At 48.8% G+C, this 23118-nt stretch overlaps 1 protein-coding gene across 3 annotated transcripts in view; it reads left to right on the top strand.

The window, feature by feature from the left end:
* The window catches only part of slc6a8 (solute carrier family 6 member 8), a 28858-nt gene extending 7646 nt beyond the window's left edge, over positions 1-21212 (top strand). Inside the window, exons 2-14 of one of the 3 annotated variants that reach the window (XM_028409646.1) lie at positions 6636-6936; positions 11991-12122; positions 13562-13832; positions 14313-14445; positions 16176-16310; positions 16464-16567; positions 16733-16857; positions 18104-18216; positions 18307-18444; positions 18531-18633; positions 18861-18961; positions 19045-19215; positions 20214-21212. In XM_028409646.1, the coding sequence (XP_028265447.1) occupies positions 6636-6936; positions 11991-12122; positions 13562-13832; positions 14313-14445; positions 16176-16310; positions 16464-16567; positions 16733-16857; positions 18104-18216; positions 18307-18444; positions 18531-18633; positions 18861-18961; positions 19045-19215; positions 20214-20348 (1962 nt within the window). In that variant the 3' untranslated portion in view covers positions 20349-21212. Of the gene's footprint in view, positions 1-439; positions 553-638; positions 777-862; positions 966-1216; positions 1318-1400; positions 1572-1817; positions 1947-6061; positions 6937-11990; positions 12123-13561; positions 13833-14312; positions 14446-16175; positions 16311-16463; positions 16568-16732; positions 16858-18103; positions 18217-18306; positions 18445-18530; positions 18634-18860; positions 18962-19044; positions 19216-20213 lie in introns of those variants that run through there. The other 2 variants (XM_028409644.1, XM_028409647.1) reach the window with 2 other exon arrangements.
* The last annotated feature ends 1906 nt before the right edge of the window (positions 21213-23118 follow it).

The following is a 23118-nucleotide window of genomic DNA, read 5'->3' as shown; positions in this document are numbered from 1 at the left end:
GTGTCTCTGTCTCTCTGTGTGTGTCTCTGTGTGTGTGTGTGTGTCTGTCTCTGTGTGTCTCTGTGTGTCTCTGTTGGTCTCTGTATGTGTGTCTGTGCGTGTCTCTGCGTGTATGTCTCTGTGTGTGTCTCTGTGTGTTTCTCTGTGTCTGTGTGTCTCTGTGTGTGTGTTTCTCTGTGTGTCTCTGCGTGTATGTCTGTGTGTGTGTCTGTGTGTTGCTCTGTGTCTGTGTGTGTCTCTGTGTGTGTCTGTGTGTGTCTGTGTGTGTATCTGTGTGTGTATAGATAACACGGCAGCGGTTGCTTCAGGACATGAATCTTTTTATTTTAATCTCGCTGTAAAAAGAACAAAAACTAATCTAATTTGCTGTGAGTCCTGTCTGACACGTTTACAATGGTTTAAAGTATTAGCATCACTCTGTGTGTGTGTGTGTGTTCAGGTCCAGGCCTGGCCTTCATTGCGTATCCGAAGGCGGTCACTCTGATGCCGGTGCCTCCGCTCTGGGCGGCGCTCTTCTTCTTCATGCTGCTGCTGCTGGGACTGGACAGTCTGGTGAGCCACAAGCTAATGTTGGAGGCACAGTCTGAAACACATTGTTGAACATTATCTGTCTGTCTGTGCGTGTGTGTGTCCTCCAGTTCATCGGGGTGGAGGGATTTGTCACTGGAATTCTGGACCTGTTGCCTGGAAAGTACTACCACCGCTACAGGAGGGAGATCGCTGTGGCTATGTGCTGCTTACTCTGCTTCATCATTGAACTCTCCATGGTGACACAGGTCAGTGGCAGCCGGCCCCAACGGCAGCCCATGAATTCTACTGTAAAGCATCCTGACCAACACAAGTTGTGTGTGTGTCCCTGCAGGGAGGGATGTATGTCATCCAGCTGTTTGACTACTATGCAGCCACTGGGGTGACGCTGCTGTGGCAGGCGTTCTGGGAATGCATAGTGGTGGCCTGGGTGTACGGTAGGCCTCAGACTCTGGTTACTCTCATAGTGTCACAGTGTAACATGGCAGCAGTCAGGACTCTGTGTGTGTCTGTGTGTGTGTCTGTGTGTGTGTCTGTGTGTGTGTACGACTCGTTCACTGCCTGTTCAATGATAGAACGTCTGGATGTCTGCATGTGTAACCTGTTGGGCAGTCACTGTGGGAGTTATGTTTATGCTGTTAGATGGTAAAGAGCTCAGTCTGGTGATGTCCCTGCTGGTTGGCTGCAGGTGCCGACCGCTTCATGGATGACGTTGCTCGTATGATTGGCTATCGCCCGGTCCCCTGGATGAAGTGGTGCTGGTCCTTCATCGCTCCGTGTGTGTGCATGGTAAGACAGACGTTACACACACCAGAACCCTCGCCGTGCTGCCAGCCTCAATTCCCATCATGCTCCTCTTCTCCGGTCTACAGGGCATCTTCCTGTTCCACCTGGTGAACTACAAGCCGCTGACCTACAACACTGTGTACGTGTACCCGTGGTGGGGCGAGGTGATCGGCTGGTGCCTGGCGCTGTCCTCCATGCTCTGCATCCCTGTCGGCGTGCTGTACAAAATCTTCAGAGCCAAGGGGAGCTTCAGACAGGTCAGCAGAGACACACAGAGACAGAGAGAGACACACAGAGACAGAGAGACAGAGAGAGACAGAGACACACACAGAGAAAGAGAGAGACACACACAGAGACAGAGAGAGACACACACAGAGACAGAGAGAGACAGAGACAGAGACACAGAGTGATAGAGACACACACACATTCACACAGACACACACAGTGCATGTAGTGCTGGTGACATCCGCTCCTCCTGATTGGCTGTTTCCTGTCTGTTGCAGCGCTGGGCCCACCTGACCACGCCGGTGTGGGGGGCCCATCACCTGGAGTACATGGCACCTGACATCAGGAGCTCGCTGTCACCCGGCACTGATGACAACACTGATGACATCATTGAGACCGTCATGTAGACGGACGCCACCTGTCCCTCCCTCCTACAACAAAATGGCGTCTGACCTTCAGCAGCAATTATTCAGCTCCTGTTCAGATTAATTCAGCTGTTTTATGAGTGATTCAGCTAATATTCAGATTAATTCAGCTGTTTTATGAGTGATTCAGCTAATATGATTAATTCAGCTATTTTATGAGTGATTCAGCTAATATTCAGATTAATTCAGCTACTTTCATGAGTGATTCAGCTCCTGTTCAGATTAATTCAGCTACTTTTATGAGTGATTCAGCTCCTGTTCAGATTAATTAAGCTGTTTTATGAGTGATTCAGCTAATATTCAGATTAATTCAGCTGTTTTATGAGTGATTCAGCTCCTGTTCAGATTAATTCAGCTACTTTTATGAGTGATTCAGCTCCTGTTCATATTAATTCAGCTGTTTTATGAGTGATTCAGCTAATATTCAGATTAATTCAGCTGTTACATGCAGATTTCATATTCTCAAAGAGTTCAAAGCAATCGTTCAAGTAAGCGTTCAAAGCAATGCTTCAGCTTCTGCAATCAAACTTCTAGTCTTCTAGTTTTGTTTGTTTCTCTCTTGAATCTCTTCTGTGCTCATGTGTCAGACGTGATGACTTGATTCTGTCATGAGGTTCAGTCTGTGAACCGCCTGATAACATGTTCACTGAAGACCTCCAAACATTTCAAACCTTACCTCCAGATGTTGGAATCCTGTGATTGTTTGATGATTTTACATATTTATGGATTTTATATATTTTTAAAACACTAAAGTGCCTCAAAACAAAAGTCCATGTAACTAGAGAATGATCCCAAAGACATCGGAAGCTTTTATTGTGAAGGTTTCCCGTGCTTCCTGTTCGATGTTCTCACAGCTTCTGCGTGTGTTTCCTGTGTTCTGCACCAGATGTCATCGCTCCGTGAAATAAACTTCACTTCCTGTAAAATCAGTAATAATGAACACATATGATAAAGGTGGCCTTAACTTTTTAGACTTTAACACCTTAAATAATACCTTCAAAATCAATTGGCTTAGACAATTTGTCAAGAACCATCTTCTATTTGGAATTTCATACCAAACTTTATTTTTTCTCAAGTAGGTGGTTTGAACTTTCTTTTATTTTGTAATTACAATATCGAAAAAGTCCCTTTAAAGTTATCTTATTTTCATAAACAGATGCTTCTTTCCTGGTCTTTGATTTATAAACACAACTTTTCTCCTCATAGATATTACATTTGGAATAATAAGGACATCTTACACAGGAACAAATCTTTATTTGACCCTTTCTGGTTTAATCACAATATACTTTTAGTCCATCAGTTATTTAACTCTGATGACAACACTCATGACATGTTTGTATATGTAACCCCCTGGCACTGTTCCTTTTTGTTTAAGTTCTAATGATTAAGTAATGATTAATGATTTAATAAAAAAAAAAAAAGTTCACTTCCTGTCTGTGTCTGTGACCTGTTTCACCGTCACACGGACACGCGCTCAGCAGCTGATGTCCGAAGGTTTTTCAAGCTCAGAGTTTTGGAAGGAACCTGGCTGCTGGTCTCTGATTGGCTGGAATAAATCCTTCATTCATGTTATGGACGGGCTGAGTCCACATGAAGGTTGTGTTAGATACAACCACTGGGGGGCGGCAGTGTTCCACTGCTGAGGCTGAAGGGAGCAGCAGGTGCAGCAGGTGGAGTTACAGTCAGGAGTTAGTCTGAACCCACACGTTCGTCCAGCTGCCTCACTACAGTTTAACTGGAAACATCCACTTCTTTCCAGGTGATAGTCCGAGCCTTTCACGTTAACACAACCCTTTATCTGTCAGGTGGTAGCCAGGACCATCCTAGCAGCTGAAGCTCAGATCTGCGGTTTGATTTCCAGGAATCAGTCTGGACTCAGCAGGCCTCCTCCAGGTGTCAGCGGTGAGCCTGCAGCTGGAAACATGCTGGAGCCTTCCGGTGCTGGTCAGAGTAGAGTAGCCACATTTTTATTCAAGTAAGAGTAAAAAAGTAGTGGGTGGAAAAACTACTCAAGTACTGAGTAATTGTTGGAGTAGCATCATATTTATTGCTTGTATTGATTTGTGGTAATCAGACAAATGTAAAATCAAGACAATGTTCACATTCTTGTATTTGACACTTAAATAATTTTACATCTCTACAAATAACTTCCACAAATGTTTTGCACGTTTTAACTCTATAAAGAAAAATACCAAAGAGATTTCAAAGGTTGGAAACATTAAGAGATTATTATATATTCTACATTTATATGGCTGAGCACGCCGCCAGTGTGAGGCCAGGGGGGTGCGTCTGTCTTCTGTCCTGTACCCTTCTTCTTCTTCTTCTTCTTCTGTCCTGTCCTCTTCCACTTCCTCTGTCCTGTACCCTTCTTCTTCTTCTTCTTCTGTCCTGTCCTCTTCCACTTCCTCTGTCCTGTCCTCTTGCTCTTCTTCTGTCCTGGTGCTGGCTTCTTCTGCCATTTTTCGTGTGTTTATCATAGGCTTGTGCAAAATCGTATCATGTGCAATTAATCGTCAGGAAAAACTGTCCCCGATTAATATTTTTCCACTTATCGACTTCGGCGATTAGTGCCTCGTCGTGATGACGCATTTTTGTGTGCGACGTCCTCTCACCATCACCCGCAAGCGCGCACCTGTAAGCCCACAACAACAGTAATGGCGGAAGGCAGTGGTGTTCAGGTAAATTATTCGGAGCAGCACGTTCCTAACAGAGGTTCAACATCTGTCACCATAAGCCGGAGCACGAAGAAAGCCGAAGAAAGCGCGACGAGGCCGCAACAACGGCTACAGCTGTTATATATGGCGCCGCGCGCGCGCACATACGCGAATATTAGTTGTGACGCGTGGAGCGGTGGTTGTTGCCAGGTAACTTAATGTTATGGAATGAACTCCGACTGGAGAAGCTGCCTCCTGATCTGTAATCACGGACTCCACAGCAAGAAAGAAAACATCACAACAGAAGCCTCCTCCAGCAGATGTTGGACAGAATCCGCGGTGCGTTATCCTTAGGACCAAACTAAGCACCGGAAGGACGTAACGCAGGTTGATTTGCACAGACACACATTTAAATGTTTGTCCGGTTTGTTTTTTCTGCTGCTGTTCTACAGTCTGAGTGAAAACATGCACTAGTGTGGGACATATTCCAGCCACAGGTTCATTCCACAGACACATTTTTAACTTTAATAATCACTGATGTGACTTTTCTGAACGTGTTTGTCCTGTTTAATGTTAATGTTGACATGCACACTCTGTGACCTGAAGATCAGAACATGTGAAGGACAAAGTTACTTTAAATGTTTGCTTCATTATTATTCTGAAGCAGTTTGTGCATCTGTTATCAATACATATTTCAAACATGGCTGGTTGGTGCCTGATCACTACTTTAACCTGTTAGAATGAAGGGGTTAACTTGACTGATGATCTGTCAGAATCATTTTAGAACAATGTGGCGATTTAGAGTCAAAAACATGTCGGTGCAACTGTCATCAATTAATCATGATACGTTTTTTTGCCAATATCGCCCAGCCCTGGTTTATCACCTCTGTTTCTGCACGGAAGGTCTTCTGTGTGTGTGTGTGTGCAAGTTGCAGTTACAGGGTTAATCAGCATGTCTTCATATTTATTTGGATCTATCTGCAGCCTTTTTAACCCTGTGTGTCTTTAGTCTTTTTAACCCTGTGTGTCTGCAGGGCTGCTGAACATTTGCCTGATGACAGTACAGAGTCCCGATTCTTGGTGTTGGAGGTTTCAGCGCCCTCTGGTGGTCACAGTCACAGTCTGACCCTCCGCTGCGGGAGCCCTGCAGCCTGAGAAGGATCAATAATCGATGAGTGATCGGCTGAATTCATCAAGCTGAGGTCAGCATGACTGCAGGAGAGACACTGTGTGTGTGTGTATGTGTGTGTGTGTGTGTGTGTGTGAGGGGACCCCGATTACGTCAAAGAGAGAGAAAAGGGAGAGAGAGGGACGGGGTGAATGGGGAGGAGGGAGGCTGAGTAGCGGATGTAGAGCGGGGGGCGTGTCCCTGCGTGTGGCGTCACAGCCGCGTCTCCCTTTAAAGCCGCCGCTGACGGACAGACGGACAGTCTCTCTAAGTACCGGCAGCGTCTCCGGGACAGCTCACCACGCGCGTCTCCGCTCCTCCATGGAGCTCCAGCCGCTCCTGCTCGCGCCGCTCCGCCGCTCCTGAAGCCGCTGTGACTCCGCCGGGACCCGGACTCAGTGCTCCGCGCGCTCCGCCGCCTCCTCCGTGACTGTCCGTTCCCATGCGATTCTTCAGACTCACATTCAAGTGCTTCGTGGATTGTTTTTGAAGGTCGCTGCGTGCGTGTCCGTGGAAGCCTTTTTATTTTTTGTTTTCAGATTATTGATTGTTGGACTGATTTGACTTGAATTCACTGCACGAATTTTATTCTCATTATCAGAGGAGGAGAAGAAGAAAAGAGGACGCAGTGCGGGACAGGACAGACAGCTGTCCTCAGACTGGACTGATTTTAAAGGACTCAAACTGCAGAGTTAGAGGGGACCAGCTGACCAGAGCCAGAGCAACAACTGGACTTCCAGGACTGACTGGAACTTGGACTCATTGCTGAGTGGTCCCTGACTGGCCCCTGGCCTCTGATTGGCTCCTGTGATGGAAAAGCAGGCCCTTCCGGCCTCCTCCTGCTCTCTGGTCCTCCTGGAGGAGACCAAGAAGAGGCCCCCCCTCCTGTCCAATGGCGGCAGCACCAGTTACCCTTCAGCATCCACTAATGGCAGCCTCGCGCCGCTGGCGGCGGCAGGGTCCGGCACTGGTCTGCTGGGCAGCACCTGTACTGGACAGGAAAAGACAGGGGGTGTGGGGACGGGGCCAGGGTACCCAGAGCGGGAGACCTGGACACGGCAGATGGACTTCATCATGTCCTGTGTGGGCTTCGCCGTCGGACTGGGAAACGTGTGGCGCTTCCCGTACCTGTGTTACAAGAACGGAGGAGGTGAGGCTCACACACACACACACACACACACACACCTGGAGGGCCTGGAGTGGGAGGCCACACCCCCTTTGGTAAAGACATTTCATAGCAGAAACATTTATGTACCTGTTGGTCTTGTTAATGCTGGGTTTTCGTCAGGTGACTGCTGAGGTCATGTGACAGGAAGTGTTTTTATACAGTTAAACTCATCAGGAAGAAAGGGAGGAGGAGACAAAGTGATGGGGGCGGGCCTCGACTGAGCATGGATATGATTGATCGGAGTGACAGCAGCAGGTTCAGCTGATCAGCTCCTCACACACTGAGAGAGAGAGAGAGAGAGAGAGAGAGAGAGAGGATACTGTTACTGCAGCTGATTACTATATATACAGTGTGTGTGTGTGTGTGTGTGTGTTTAATTCATGAAAATGATCCAAACCTCCACAAAGTAAATAATAATAATTATACTGAGCATGACAACGATCATCTGTCAATATTAAGCCGTTCATGATTAATCTGTTTCCTGCGAGTCAGTTGATGATTGACGGTCTGTGGTCGCTCATTGACTCACTGTCACATGATCAATACACTCATCAGCAGCAAGACGCAGAGACAGACACACACAGAGACAGACACACACACACACAGGCACAAAGAGACAGACACACACACACACACACAGACACAGAGAGACAGACACACAGACACACACACACAGACACAGAGAGACAGACACACACAGACACGCACACATACACACACACAGAGACAAACACACACACACAGACAAACACACACACACACAGACTCACAGACACACACAGACACACATGTAGTGTAATGCGGTTTGAAGGAACATTTAAATTCAGACGTTCACTCAGGAGGCGTTCAGGGACTCTCAGAGAGTTCAGTGATGATTCTTTGTGAGTTCTGGGGAAAGCAGGAGGAGCAGCAGGAGGTCTCCCCTCTTTTGTTTCTCTTTCAAACTGAACTTTATCAAGGAGACAAACTGCTGAGAGAGAAGCTGCTCTCACCTGAAAGGTCTCCTTCACACAGCGAGAGAGGAGGAGCAGGAGGTCAGCCCTCGATCACACAGAAAGGTTGTGTTCTCACGTTACACGCTGAGGTCATGTGACTCTGTAAAGGTCACCTGCTCCTCACCAGGATGAAGATGTTTAATTTAGTTTGGAAGAAAAGAACCAGAAAAAAGCGGATTCTGAGTCCTCAGTGTTCTCCCTGTCCTCCGTCCTCTCTGTCCTCTCTGTCCTCCCTGTCCTCCGTCCTCTCTGTCCTCAGTGTTCTCTCTGTCCTCCGTCCTCTCTGTCCTCAGTGTTCTCTCTGTCCTCCGTCCTCTCTGTCCTCAGTGTTCTCCCTGTCCTCCGTCCTCTCTGTCCTCCCTGTCCTCCGTCCTCTCTGTCCTCAGTGTTCTCTCTGTCCTCTGTCCTCTCTGTCCTCAGTGTTCTCCCTGTCCTCCGTCCTCTCTGTCCTCTCTGTCCTCCCTGTCCTCCGTCCTCTCTGTCCTCAGTGTTCTCTCTGTCCTCCGTCCTCTCTGTCCTCAGTGTTCTCTCTGTCCTCCGTCTTCCCTTTCCTCCATCCTCTCTGTCCTCTCTGTCCTCTCTGTCCTCACTGTCCTCCCTGTCCTCTGATAAACCAGAGACACTCAGAGTTATTATCCTTTGTGTGTGTGTGTGAGTCTGTGTGTGTCTGTCTGTGTGTGTGTGTCCTTGGTAGGCTGCCACACACTCAGTGATTATAAAATGACCTGCAGCTCAGTTTCATCTCAGATCAGTGTGTGTGTGTGTTTCTGTGTGTGTTTTCTTTCTATGAGGACTTTTCGTCCTCTGTGTAGTTGTCTTGTCTTTAAAGGATCTTGAAGCAAGGAGGCCAAAGGTCACTGAGGGGTTAAAGGTGTCCTAGAACAGGTTCCAGGGGTGACTGGTCCTTGTTCACTGCTGTTCTTTGAGCGGGTCTTCTTGGGGCCCGCTGGTCCTTGTGGTTTTGTGGAAAGGTTTCAGGGCTCCAGGCTCAGTGAGAGGACATCAGAGGCCTGCAGAGTCCACACAGGTTTCAGGGACATTTAGAAGGTCAGTGTGGACATAAAGGGAAACCTGAGGAGTGCACAGGCTGCTGCCAGGGTGCTCACCACAAGGTGAGGCCTCCAGAGTTCCTCCGGAGGTCACCGAGATCCTGAGGCTCCTCCTGAGAACACCCAGGCTTCTATTGATTAACTGTTAAATGTCCCGATCGAGCTGATCAGAGGCGGTCGGACTCCCTCATTGGTCAGATCAGCTTCATGCTCAGCTGCAGGTCTCCGTGTCTTTAGTGTGGGGTCAAAGGTCAGTGATGGATATTGTGTATACGTGTGTGTGGAATGGCTGCCAAGTGTGACATCATCATCCCTCTCACCACGTGGACCAGAGATTAACAGGCCTGTAATCTTTTAATCCTGTTGGCTGTCGCTGCTCCTCCTCTCCTCTTCCTCCTCCTCCTCCTCCTCCTCTTCACAAGTGTCTGCACAGAGATGTGGAAGTGCCCACAGATCAATGATCAATGTGTAGTGACGGTTCAGGTGTCCTGATGCTCAGACTGAAGGAAGGCTGGAGTGACACGTGTCCTCTGATCAATCAGTAATCAATCATTCTGCTTCACTGAGTTTATATCAGCATGCAGAATCATTTCATTTCATACCTGATGGTCATCATAAGGCTGACGGACTGAGCTGCTGAGTCATGTTTAGCGCAGGTGAGCTAATCATTGCTGCTCAGGAATGTGGGCCGTTCAGGGCTGCCAGCTGCGGCTAAACCAAGCTATGCTAAAATTAGCATGCAGCAGAATGTATGCGGTCAGGTGGACAGACGTACAGCCCGAACATCTGAGGTGACCAGCAGGAAGCTGGAAACGGTTACCATGGCAACTCCAGCTAGCACCATGTGACCATACAGGAACTTGCAGTTCAGTCTGCGGTTTGGGACAGCGATGATGATGATGATAATGACGATTAGCCCTGCTATCAGTCCCCCCCCCCTTAGCCTGTCGGTGCTTAGCCCAGTGACTTACCATGGATTAGCCAGCTTAGCTAGCTAACTGCGGTGCTGCAGCTTAGCGTGCTAACTGCGGTGCTGCAGCTTAGCGTGCTAACTGCAGCCGCAGCCCTATTTCTGTCCCTGTGTGTCAGTTTCAGCTGGGACCGTTTAGAGCTGGGTGATGCTGCACCTGCTGCCAGGTGAACCCTCCTCACCTGGACTGCTCCGCCTGTGAACAGCACCGCCTGTGACCAGCACCACCTGTGACATTTTTTGGACGTAATGTGCATCAGTCTCATCTCTGGTTGCATAATGCAGCTCAGTTCTTACGTGACAAAGCTAAAGTTAGCTCACTTAGCTCTGACTTCATGTATTAGCCTGACTTTGTTGTAGCTTCTGCAGCTGGATGTCAGACCTGCACAGACACGTCCTCCAACTGTCTGACTTCATTTTTTTTATCTTTATTTTAACTACAAACAAACAAAGGAACAAACAAACTGTAAATATATTTGGTCTTTGAAATAAAGTGCAGCAGCGCTAACAGTGTGTTTCTGACTGTGATGAGGCCGTAGTGCTCTGTAATCCCATCAACACTGAGTTACTGATGAGCTAACAGCATTACACCACTTAGCTCAGTCTGATGGTGTGTGTGTGTGTGTGTGTGTGTGTGTGTATGAAGGGGATTTTTATTGAGCTTCTAGCATCGCTGCCCCTCCCCCTCCATCTCTCTGCAGTCGTGACTCACCAGTAGCTCTTCTGCTTCCATCCCAGGCTATGCTAGTGTAACACACACACACACACACACACACACACACTACGTCACCTGACTTCAGCTTACATCACAGGAGACACCACCGTCACTCTGCTGCTGCACGAGCTGCATCTAAAGTGTGTGTTTGTGTGTGTGTGTGAGGTCTGCTATTTCTCTGAGGACCAGAGCGCAGTTTAGACCCTGTAAGTACATGTTGTCTGGTCCCCATGCTGGATCTGTGAGGGGTGTATAAATCAGATTGGGTAATCAATACACTGACAGGTTAACAGCTCCAGCCCTGTTGCTATGGTTACCTGCAGGCTCACATCGATCATGTTAACATCTTCTCACACACACCGTGTTAACATAATCAATATACCAGTTACTGAGCAAACGCTGCCCACATGAACAGTAGATTGACAGATATGGTTAAATGTCATATATGTTTTATTTATATTTGATTCATTCATTCATGTGCTGCCACCTACAGGCCACTGTGTGTCAGAGCAGCTCCACTTGAGCAGTGCAGTGTGAGGACAGTGTTGGACGCTGTGTGCGTGTGGCAGAGCTCAGAGTAATGGCAGGCTCTGTGATCTGTTATGTAACGGCTGGCACACACACACACACACACACACACACACACACACTGCCCCTCCCCCTCACAGTATCATTCCAATTCAATTCCATTCATTCCAGCTCCTGGTGGCACTGTAACCCAGTTACCCCCCCCCCCTTGTGTGTGTGTGTGTGTGTGTGTGTGTGTGTGTGTGTGTGTGTGTGTGTGTGTGTGTGTGTGTGTGTGTGTGTACTCTCATCACACCAATTAAAATACCAGAGAGAAGAGAGAAGAGGCATAATTGTTCATTCATGTCTCTCACCCAGTTTGTAGTGTAGAACAGGAAGCATTCATTCATCCATCCATTATTCATCCATCCATCCATCTATCCATCATTCATCCATCATTTTTCCATTCATCCATCCATTCATCCATCACTCATTCATTCATCCATCCATCATTCATCCATTCATGTATCCATCCATCATTCATCCATCCATTCATCCATTAGATAATTGGAAGGTTCTCCTTCCGAGCTGGGTCCTGCTGGTCTCTGGGTCTCTGTGAGGCAAAGATCATGTTGGTTGTAAGAAGTGTTATTTAAATAAAGTTGACTTTAAACAGGTTCCTGTACATAAAAGCCTTCAAATAAACATGAGACCCAGATTACAGCCGACTTGCTGAGCTCGCTGATCATGCTGAGACGTCCGAGTGTCCCTAAACGTCTCGTCTCTGTGTGTCTCTGCAGGCGTCTTCTTCATCCCCTATCTGCTGATCGTCTTCGTCGGGGGAATCCCCATCTTCTTCCTGGAGATCGCCCTGGGTCAGTTCATGAAGGCCGGAAGCATCAACGTCTGGAACATCGCGCCGCTCTTTAAAGGTAAGTAAAAGACGCTTATAGAGATGATTTAAAGTGGTCTCCTCTCAGGATGCTCTCTGTATATGAGTCAGTGAGCACGCAGCTGATGCAGCCTAGCTAATGCTGGGTGAGGGGTTGGATTGACTTGAAGGTATTTTTAGTGGTTTTAGTGGTTTAGTGGTTATGATGAGGTGTTGAACAGTGATTATATATCTGAAGATAAAAAACACTCTGCAACCACTGTAAACAAACATGGACGAACCTTTGTGACACCACCCATAGACCCCGTTCACACTGGGGAAATCAATCTGGCTAGAGCAGGATTTGGGCCGTATCTGCATATATCTGGATAGATCTAGATCCACCTCTCGGAGGTGGTTTGATAAACGCTGATAAAAGCTGGTTTGATAAACGCTGTGGTCTGATCTGTCCTCGGGTTTAGCTGCTTTTTGCCACCGAGTCTGTGTCTTTGGAGTCTGCCTCTGGTGGTCACTGGAGGAACTGCAGGCTCATGAGAGCAGGGAGCAGACCTCCAGAGACCAAAGTGGACCTGTCCTAAGCTGTGGTGGACAGACGTCTCATCACAATGTGTGAGGCAGAAACTCTGGGTCAGAATGTATTTAGACATGCCGGCTGAGGGCACGTTACTATGGCAACAGACATAAATCCATGCAGTAAGCAGTTTAGGTGAGTTTGAGTGACACATTAGTCCACACACACACACACACACAGAGGAGGGATATCTGGACGTGATAATCTGTGATCTGTTGTACGTGCCGACACACACGGCTGGAAAAATACTGGACACACACACACACACACACACACTGTTTATCTTTACAGTAGGCACATGACTCTTTATGACTCAGAGCTCAGTGTGAGCTGTCAGGTGTTTACACAGCTCCACCTTCCTCCACACAGTCTGACCCACATCTGATCATCGGACCAATCGATCCTCTGATCCATACAGTGCAGCTGTTTGAAGGCTGGTCCTGTGGAGAGCAGCCCCGGTCTGCTTCTGGCCTGTCGGATCAGAACAGTCCTGGTCCTCCTTCACACAGACACTCGCTGGACTGTCGACTCTGTGTCTGTAGGTCCTCTTCCTGTCACATGATCATTGATCTGAAGTCCATCAGCTCCATCATGTCTGCAGTCAGAGAGCAGTCAGTGTGTGTGTGTGTGTGTGTGTGTGTCTGCAGTCAGAGTGTGGGTGTGTGTGTGTGTGTGTCTGCAGTCAGAGTGTGTGTGTGTGTGTGTGTGTGTGTGTGTGTGTGTGTGTGTGTGTGTGTGTGACTGCAGTCAGAGTGTGTGTGTGTCTGCAGTAAGCTGCAGGTCAGACAGAGGCTGAGTGTTGGTCATGTGACTGCTGCTCACATGTGATCCATCATGGCTTCCTGTTTTTATATTTGGAGAATTAAACCTGTATGTTGACCGGCCTGTTGGTGTCTTCTGCTCTGCAGGTCTGGGCTACGCCTCCATGGTCATCGTGTTTTTCTGTAACACCTACTACATCATGGTGCTTGCGTGGGGCTTCTACTACTTGATCAAGTCCTTCAGCTCCACCCTGCCCTGGTCCACCTGTGAAAATGAGTGGAACACGCCGAGCTGCATCGAGATCTTTCACCACCAGGACTGCAAAAACGCCAGCCTCGCCAACGTCACCATTGGCAACAGCAACATGACCTGCGCCGAGCTGGGTGACGCCCGCTCGCCTATCATCGAATTCTGGGAGTAAGTCCCGCTCCGGCCCTGCTCTCTCACACATCATTAAACAGTCCTCTGAGCTGCAGGCACGCCACGCTCTGAGAGGAAGTGACATCACGCAAACATGGCTGCAGATAAAAACAGCAACATCTTACTTCCTGTTTGTTTATTTAGTGACTTGTCCCCTGCTGCTTCTTCACCTTGATGTGTGCTCACAGGGTCAGGGTTAGACAGCGTCAGACTGTTCTAAAGAAACATGGCCTCCTGTCCTACTGGGGGCGCTCTGAGGCGGGATTCTGATCATTTTTATCATGTCCACAAAGATTCAGTTCCCGTTTAGATGTTTGACGTCTATTTTTATAACTCTCAGTGAACTCACCACTTCCCAGCATCCTCCACTCTGATTGGACACATCCACCAGCAGCAGCCTCTGAGGTCAGCGCCAGCTGTCGGGGACCGGAGCACGTCAGTCTGTCCTGGTAACTTGTTCCGGTTCTTTCTGTGCAGGAACAAAGTGCTGAACATCTCGTCTGGTCTGGATGAACCCGGTCACATCAACTGGGAGCTCATGCTGTGCCTGATAGTCGTCTGGATCCTGGTTTACTTCTGCGTCTGGAAAGGAGTCAAATCCACGGGGAAGGTACGACCAGTGTGATCTTTAACAGTTTCATCATTTAAAAATGTAAAATTTAATATATATAATATCTATATATCATTTCTAAAACATAAAAGTCCTCTGACATTGAGTGGAGGAAACAACCCCATAAATGTAGAACTGCTCCTTTAATACTTCAACCTTCAAATGACAGCTGACTGTGTGTGTGTGTGTCACACAATGAGACTTGCACACACTTGTCACATGGCAGGATAAGCGTCGCTATGACGACCCCACTGCTGCTGCTAGTGGTGGGTGTGTAGAGGGGGGGCAGGGATTGTGAGGTAGCGAGCTGTGATTGGTCGTCCAATGGGAGGGCAGCTTGACTGCAGTGGGACGTGACTGAGGTGGACTGCAGGAAAACGTCCCAACTGAACCATGTGATGCAGCATCATCATCCTCTGTCCTTCACACACACACACACACAGACACACACAGACACACACAGGAAGCAGTTCTGTCTGAGTGTGCAAGTGAGCGGTCTCTGCTACGTGTCGCACTGCACAGATTAACAGAATCAGAAATGAGGAGGAGGAAGAGGAGTCACTGAGCTCTGCCAGAACACACACACACACACACACACACACACACACACACACCTGTCGCAGGACCTCGGTGTGGTGTTTCCTGCAGAAAGTGATTCAGCCTCAGTAACAAGAACCGAGTTTCTGGAAAGAGCTGCTGAGTTCAAATGTCAGAGCCTCTGAATGGCAGCGCACACACGCATGCACACCCACACACACACACATGCGCACACCCACACACACATCGTGCGCGCACACGCTCACATACGATGAACGTTCTGTTTGTAAAAAAATACATTGAACTCTGATTCACGTAAAGTGTGTAAACATACACACACCCTCTGCACACACACACCTGTAACTTTACCACCAGTAGCTTAGAGTCAGTGTGTGTCTCTGTGTGTGTCTGTGTGTCTCTGTGTGTGGTCAGCGTTCACACGACTCTCAGTACCAACAGAAACAGTTTGTGTTGATCATCAGCAGGAGGCTGAAAGCTGAGAGGGCCGAGAGAGAGAGAGAGAGACACACACACACACACACACACACGCACACACACACACACACACTGAGAGAGAGACACACACACACACACACTGAGAGAGAGAGAGAGACACACACACACACACTGAGAGAGAGAGAGAGAGACACACACACACACACACACACTGAGAGAGAGAGACACACACACACAGACAGACATGTGTCCTGTGATTGGACTAGTCTCCACCTGGACCAGGTGCTCTCCGTGGTGCTGAAGCTCCACATTCTGTTTCCTCTGGATTGTTTTGCTGACGCTCGCCTGCAGGACACACCACCGAGTCCTCATGTCCGAGTCCTCATGTCCGAGTCCTCATGTCCGAGACATGTCCGAGACATGTCCGAGTCCTCATGTCCGAGACATGTCCGAGTCCACATGTCCGAGTCCTCATGTCCGAGTCCTCATGTCCGAGTCCACATGTCCGAGTCCACATGTCCGAGTCCTCATGTCCGAGTCCACATGTCCGAGTCCACATGTCCGAGTCCTCATGTCCGAGTCCACATGTCCGAGTCCACATGTCTAAATCCTCATGTCCAAGTCCTCATGTCTGAGTCCACATAAACAGCTTCATTGTGAATTGTTGAATTGTTCTTAAAGACGCTTTCTGTTGTGTGTTTCACAGTAACTTGAGTGTGTGTGTGTGTGTGTTTCAGATTGTGTACTTCACGGCCACCTTCCCCTATGTGGTGCTCATCATCCTGCTGGTCAGAGGTATTACACTTCCTGGAGCCTACAATGGCATCATGTACTACATCAAACCTGATTGGTCCAAACTGCAGGAGGCTCAGGTGAGTCTGTGTGACGTCGCCCTGAGCTCTGACTGACAGGCATGAAGCAGGCAGTGTTTGGGGGACAGACAGATGGTAAAACATCTGATGTAGCACAAACATGTCAGATGTCCTGTGATGTCATCACATGACCTGTGACCTCTGACCCTGCAGGTATGGATAGACGCCGGCACACAGATCTTCTTCTCGTACGCCATTGGCCTCGGAGCACTGACCGCTTTAGGCAGCTACAACCGCTTCAACAATGACTGCTACAAGTATGACACACACAGACAGACACACACACAGAGACACAGACAGACACACACAGAGACACACAGAGACACACAGACACACACAGAGACACAGACACAGACAGACACACAGCCTGGCCTTTCTCCTCCATTGAGTCTAACCCTCCATGTCCTCCATGTCCTCTGCAGGGACGCTTTCGTCCTGGCGCTCATCAACAGTGGGACCAGTTTCTTCGCTGGCTTCGTGGTCTTCTCCATCCTGGGCTTCATGGCAGCTGAGCAGGGAGTCGACATCTCGCAGGTTGCTGAGTCAGGTAACAAGCTCATGTCTTCATCAGTTCAGAACATGAATATGTTCACACAGAGGTCAAAGGTCAGGTGGCAGCAGGGGGTCGTCCTGATGGACGCGTCAGGTCACTGATGAACCAATCAGAGGCCACATGAGGTTGTAACGCTTCAGATGTGTTCACTATTACATCATCACCTCAGAGCAGCTCCACTGATGTTTCCTACAGAGCTGTGTGTGTGTGTGTCTCTCCGTGTGTGTGTCTGTGTGTCTCTCTGTGTGTGTGTGTGTCTCTCCGTGTGTGTGTGTGTCTGTGTGTGTGTCTCTCCGTGTGTGTGTCTGTGTGTCTCTGTCTGTGTGTGTCTCCATGTGTGTGTGTCTGTGTGTATCTGTATCTCTGTGTGTGGTACAGTATGTGTATTAATAGCTCTGCAGCACATGACATGACATCACTAACACAGAGTTATATTTAGTTTCTCCACAAAAGGGTACAGCTCTGAGCGCCTCACATGTTCCTGTTCAACACACACACACAAACACACGGATACACGATTGTCAAACAAAACACTCCACACTGTGTGTGTGTCTCTGTGTCTGTCTGTGCCTCTGTGTGTGTGTCTGTGCCTCTGTGTGTCTGTGCCTCTGTGTGTGTGTCTGTGCCTCTGTGTGTCTGTGCCTCTGTGTGTCTGTGCCTCTGTGTGTGTGTCTGTGCCTCTGTGTCTGTGTGTGTGTCTCTTGTGTGTCTCTGTGTGTGTCTCTGTGTGCCTGTGTGTGCCTGTGTGTATCTGTGTGTGTATAGATAACACGGCAGCGGTTGCTTCAGGACATGAATCTTTTTATTTTAATCTCGCTGTAAAAAGAACAAAAACTAATCTAATTTGCTGTGAGTCCTGTCTGACACGTTTACAATGGTTTAAAGTATTAGCATCACTCTGTGTGTGTGTGTGTGTGTGTGTGTGTGTGTGGGATTATTTAAGCGTCACAACATGTGACTCGTCTCTTTCATGAGGCTGTGAATGTACACAGTGATACACACATGTGCAGGTTAACACGCTGGAAGCTTATTTACATTCTGCTGTTTGCCTGGCGTGGCTGTGATGACATCATTCTGACTGTGATGACATCATTCTGACTGATGACATGTTGAGGTGTTTATCGCTGAACCCTCCATCAGTTCAGGGCGGGTTAGAGGATCGTCCTGTTAAACCTGATGAAAACATTAGTCTCTGTTGATGTGTAAGTCACAGCTCAAGTGTGTGTGCGTGTGTGTTCAGGTCCAGGCCTGGCCTTCATTGCGTATCCGAAGGCGGTCAGTCTGATGCCGGTGGCTCCGCTCTGGGCGGCGCTCTTCTTCTTCATGCTGCTGCTGCTGGGACTGGACAGTCAGGTGAGCCACAGGCTAATGTTGGAGGCACAGCAGGGGGCACAGTCTGAAACACATTGTTGAACATTATCTGTGTGTGTGTGTGTCCTCCAGTTCGTCGGGGTGGAGGGATTTGTCACTGGAATTCTGGACCTGTGTCCTGGAAAGTACTACCACCGCTACAGGAGGGAGATCGCTGTGGCTATATGCTGCTTACTCTGCTTCATCATTGAACTCTCCATGGTGACACAGGTCAGTGGCAGCCGGCCCCAACGGCAGCCCATGAATTCTACTGTAAAGCATCCTGACCAACACAAGTTGTGTGTGTGTCCCTGCAGGGAGGGATGTATGTCTTCCAGCTGTTTGACTACTATTCGGCCAGTGGGATGACGCTGCTGTGGCAGGCGTTCTGGGAATGCATAGTGGTGGCCTGGGTGTACGGTAGGCCTCAGACTCTGGTTACTCTCATAGTGTCACAGTGTAACATGGCAGCAGTCAGGACTCTGTGTGTGTCTGTGTGTGTGTACGACTCGTTCACTGCCTGTTCAATGATAGAACGTCTGGATGTCTGCATGTGTAACCTGTTGGGCAGTCACTGTGGGAGTTATGTTGATGCTGTTAGATGGTAAAGAGCTCAGTGTGGTGATGTCCCTGCTGGTTGGCTGCAGGTGCCGACCGCTTCATGGATGACGTGGCTCGTATGATTGGCTATCGCCCGGTCCCCTGGATGAAGTGGTGCTGGTCCTTCATCACTCCGTGTGTGTGCATGGTAAGACAGACGTTACACACACCAGAACCCTCGCCGTGCTGCCAGCCTCACTTCCCATCATGCTCCTCTTCTCTGGCCTACAGGGCATCTTCCTGTTCCACCTGGTGAACTACAAGCCGCTGACCTACAACACTGTGTACGTGTACCCGTGGTGGGGCGAGGTGATCGGCTGGTGCCTGGCGCTGTCCTCCATGCTCTGCATCCCTGTCAGCGTGCTGTACAAAATCTTCAGAGCCAAGGGGAGCTTCAGACAGGTCAGCAGAGACACACAGAGACACAGAGACAGAGAGAGACACACAGAGACAGAGAGAGAGAGAGACACACACAGAGACAGAGAGACAGAGACACAAACGGAGAGAGAGACAGACACAGGGACAGAGAGAGACACACAGAGAGATAGAGACACAGAGAGAGAGAGAGAGAGAGAGAGACACAGAGACAGAGAGACACACAGAGACAGACACAGACAGAGAGAGAGAGAGACACACACAGAGAGACAGAGACACAAACGGAGAGAGAGACAGATACAGGGACAGTGAGACAGAGAGACACACACAGAGACAGAGAGAGACACACAGAGAGATAGAGACACAGAGAGAGAGAGAGAGAGACACACACAGATACAGACAGAGAGAGAGAGACACACAGAGAGACAGAGACACAAACGGAGAGAGAGACAGATACAGGGACAGTGAGACAGAGAGAGAGAGAGAGACAGACAGAGAGACACAGACAGACACAGAGAGCTAGAGAGAGTAACACACAGAGACAGAGTGAGAGAGACACACAGAGACAGAGAGAGACACACACAGAGACAGAGAGACAGAGAGAGACACACACACAGACAGAGAGACACAGACAGACACAGAGCTAGAGAGAGTAACACACAGAGACAGAGTGAGAGAGACACACAGAGAGAGACAGACAGAGACAGACAGACAGACAGAGACAGAGAGAGTGACAGACAGAGAGACAGAGAGAGAGACACAGAGAGAGAGAGAGACAGGGAGACAGAAAGACAGAGAAACAGAGAGAGAGACAGGGAGACTCAGAGGGAGAGACAGGGAGACAGACACAGAGACACGGAGAGAGCTAGAGAGAGACACAGACAGAGAGACATAGAGAGAGAGAGACAGACAGAGACACACAGAGTGATAGAGACACACACGTACACTCACACAAACACACACACAGTGCATGTAGTGCTGGTGACATCCGCCCCTCCTGATTGGCTGTTTCCTGTCTGTTGCAGCGCTGGGCCCACCTGACCACGCCGGTGTGGGGGGCCCATCACCTGGAGTACATGGCACCTGACATTAGGTCCCTGAGCTCGCTGTCGCCCGGCACTGATGACAACAAGGTCATCATCTTTGAGAGCGTCATGTAGACGGACGCCACCCTGTGTCCCTCCCTCCTACGACAAGATGGCGTCTGACCTTCAGCAGGGTTTTTGAGATAAGGAGGGAAACTCTGAAGTGACTCTGTCGGGCCTGAGCTTCCTCCGTCTTGGATGCTGGTATCAGTGGCGTCTTGTCGATAGTGGATGGGTTTGACATGAAGACAGACCGCCATCACACACTCACTGTCATTGTCTGTGTGTGACGGCGGTCCGTCCGCACAGACAGAGTTGCAGACAGAAACACAGACTGAGGAGAGGCCTGCTGCCATGTAACAGGAAGTAAAAGCCCAGCGCCGCCACAGCAGCAGCACTGACACCACATCACTTCCTGTTACAGAGCAGCCAGCGGTCCCTGAACTCACCACACTCAGAGAGTCCTGAAACATGGTCCTGATGCTGCACACTCAGCAGTGTGGGTCTCTAACCGCTGACCTCTGACCTGCTCACACCTGAGGTCTGCTCCCCCCCCCCCCCCCCCCCGTCGGTCACGACGAGTCTAAACCTCTCACTGGATCTGACCTTTAACCCTGTCATGTCCTTGCTGAGCTCCTCCTGGAGAATCAGGTCAGAGGTCGCGCCCAGGTCCATCAAAGTGCCAAACAGAGCGCTCCTCACCCTTCAGGGCTCCGGTCTGCCAAGGTCCCCCCATGTCCGTCTCATCGCCGCCGTCCTCCTGACGTCTCGCCTGCACTGCTGACGCACTGTAAAAAAACACAAACACATCACCAAACCGACGCTGTTCATCACTGGACTTTCTGATGGTCCCTGAATGCAGCATGTTGGAAACTAAACTAAAATCCTAAACTTCATGAGTTTAAAATGCTCAAAGATCAAACCCTGCTCACCTCAGCACAGCCAGGCAACCATGATGTGACCAGCAGTCACGTGACAGACACTCAGACAGTGATTGGCTGATCTCCACCTCCTGTCGGCGGCTGGTGGGGTGAGAGCCGGGGGGACTCTGCGTGCTGCCAAACGTTGCCTTACGTCATTGTCTTAAATTTAGAGCCTGTACGGTTAAATAGCCAAACCCGGAGCGCCACAGGAAGTCCCGTGTGTGTGGCGCCGGTTCACCTCCCTCCAATCAGCAGTCTGCAGGGGTGTGTCTGCAACTCTGTCTGCTGGAAGTCGCTCCTATCTGCCTGTCGAGGGTAGAGATTAGGATTAGAATGTGAGATGTAATCACGTCATACATTTGCACATTGTTGTAAAATAATGTTGTTGCACTTTGCAAAGCGATTTTGGGGGGGTGCGGGGGGGGCAGAGATTTATTTTGTGGAGCTTTTATTTTGCTGATACAGGATGAAGCAGATAAATATACATATATATATATATATCAATATATTGATATCTTAGTGTTCTCTACATGTGATGCAGCATGATGATGATTCTGGCTGATTGTTCACGTCAGCCAGCAAACACAGCGCTGCGCCAAAGCTCCAGGCTACCTCACTTCCTGTTCACACCTTCAAAATAAAACTCCTTATGCAAACAATGCAAACAATGCATGAAGCTGTGAAGGTTCTCTAGCAGCAACACACCGAGTTCAAACATGGACACAATTCAACAGTATTACACACACACAGAGACACAGAGACACACACACAGAGACATACACGCTGAGACACACATACAGACCACAGAAACACACACACACACAGAAACGCACAGAGAGACACACACACAGACAGACACACATACAGAGACACACAGGGACACACACAGACATACATACAGACCACAGAGACACACAGACACACACAGACACAGAGACACACACAAAGACATACATACAGACCACAGACACACACACAGAGACACAGACAGACACACACACACAGAGACACGCTCACACACAGACACACACACACACCTGTGCTGTGAGCACTTCATGCAGGTGTCTGACTGGCTAACATGAACAAGCAGCGCGGGCCGGGGCTTTTATTGTGGCGGGTTGCTGCGATGCAGTGATGCAGAGGCTTTGTGTGGCTCTGAACAAACCATAAAGGGAAACTCTCTCTTTGACTTCTAACCTTCAAAAGTGCTCAAGTGATTTTAGGTTCAGATGATTTTAGCTTCAGATGATTTTAGCTTCATGTTTCAGTGTTTTCATGAATGTCAGTGTTCTCCTCACATCTCATTATTATTCAAACTGATCGTTAACAAGCTGCTTAAAAACTGCCTGAGGCTGAAGCTAGAACACCAGAGACTGACCTGAACACCCCGACAGCTGCAGCCACCTCAGAGAAACCAGCCCAGACCAACTACATATCCCAGCAGGCAGTGGGAGCTCCCAGACAGTCAGCATAAAGACGCAGTCACCATGAACACACTGCAGCTTCAGTCTGATGACAAAGTACACAGTCATCAAAGAGTTAGGAACAGCAATTTAAACATTCAAAGAATGACATCATCTGCATAGAAACGCACACACACACACACACAGTCAGCTGTGTTTCTCTGCAGGTAATTAATCAAGAAGCTGATTTAAAGTGATCAGTAAAGATTATTTTAACCCTTAACTTGACACCCAGCAACATGAGGTGTAATCATCATGTTTTAACATCCTTCAGCATTCAGACAGGTTATGATTACAAATCGAATGATTGATTCATGGAAGAGTTCCATTTGTTAATCTCCCAGCTTTGAAAAACTGAAAACTGAAGCGTGGTGGTCACATGGAGCCGTTAGCATGTTAGCTTTACATCCGTCCATTGGCTAAATGCAGCTTTGTCATATTCAAAGGAGCCAAAAAACA

This window comes from Parambassis ranga, chromosome 7, assembly GCF_900634625.1.
Source record: "Parambassis ranga chromosome 7, fParRan2.1, whole genome shotgun sequence".
NCBI classification, from domain to species: Eukaryota; Metazoa; Chordata; class Actinopteri; family Ambassidae; genus Parambassis; species Parambassis ranga.
This window is presented reverse-complemented; position numbering and strand designations above follow the sequence as displayed.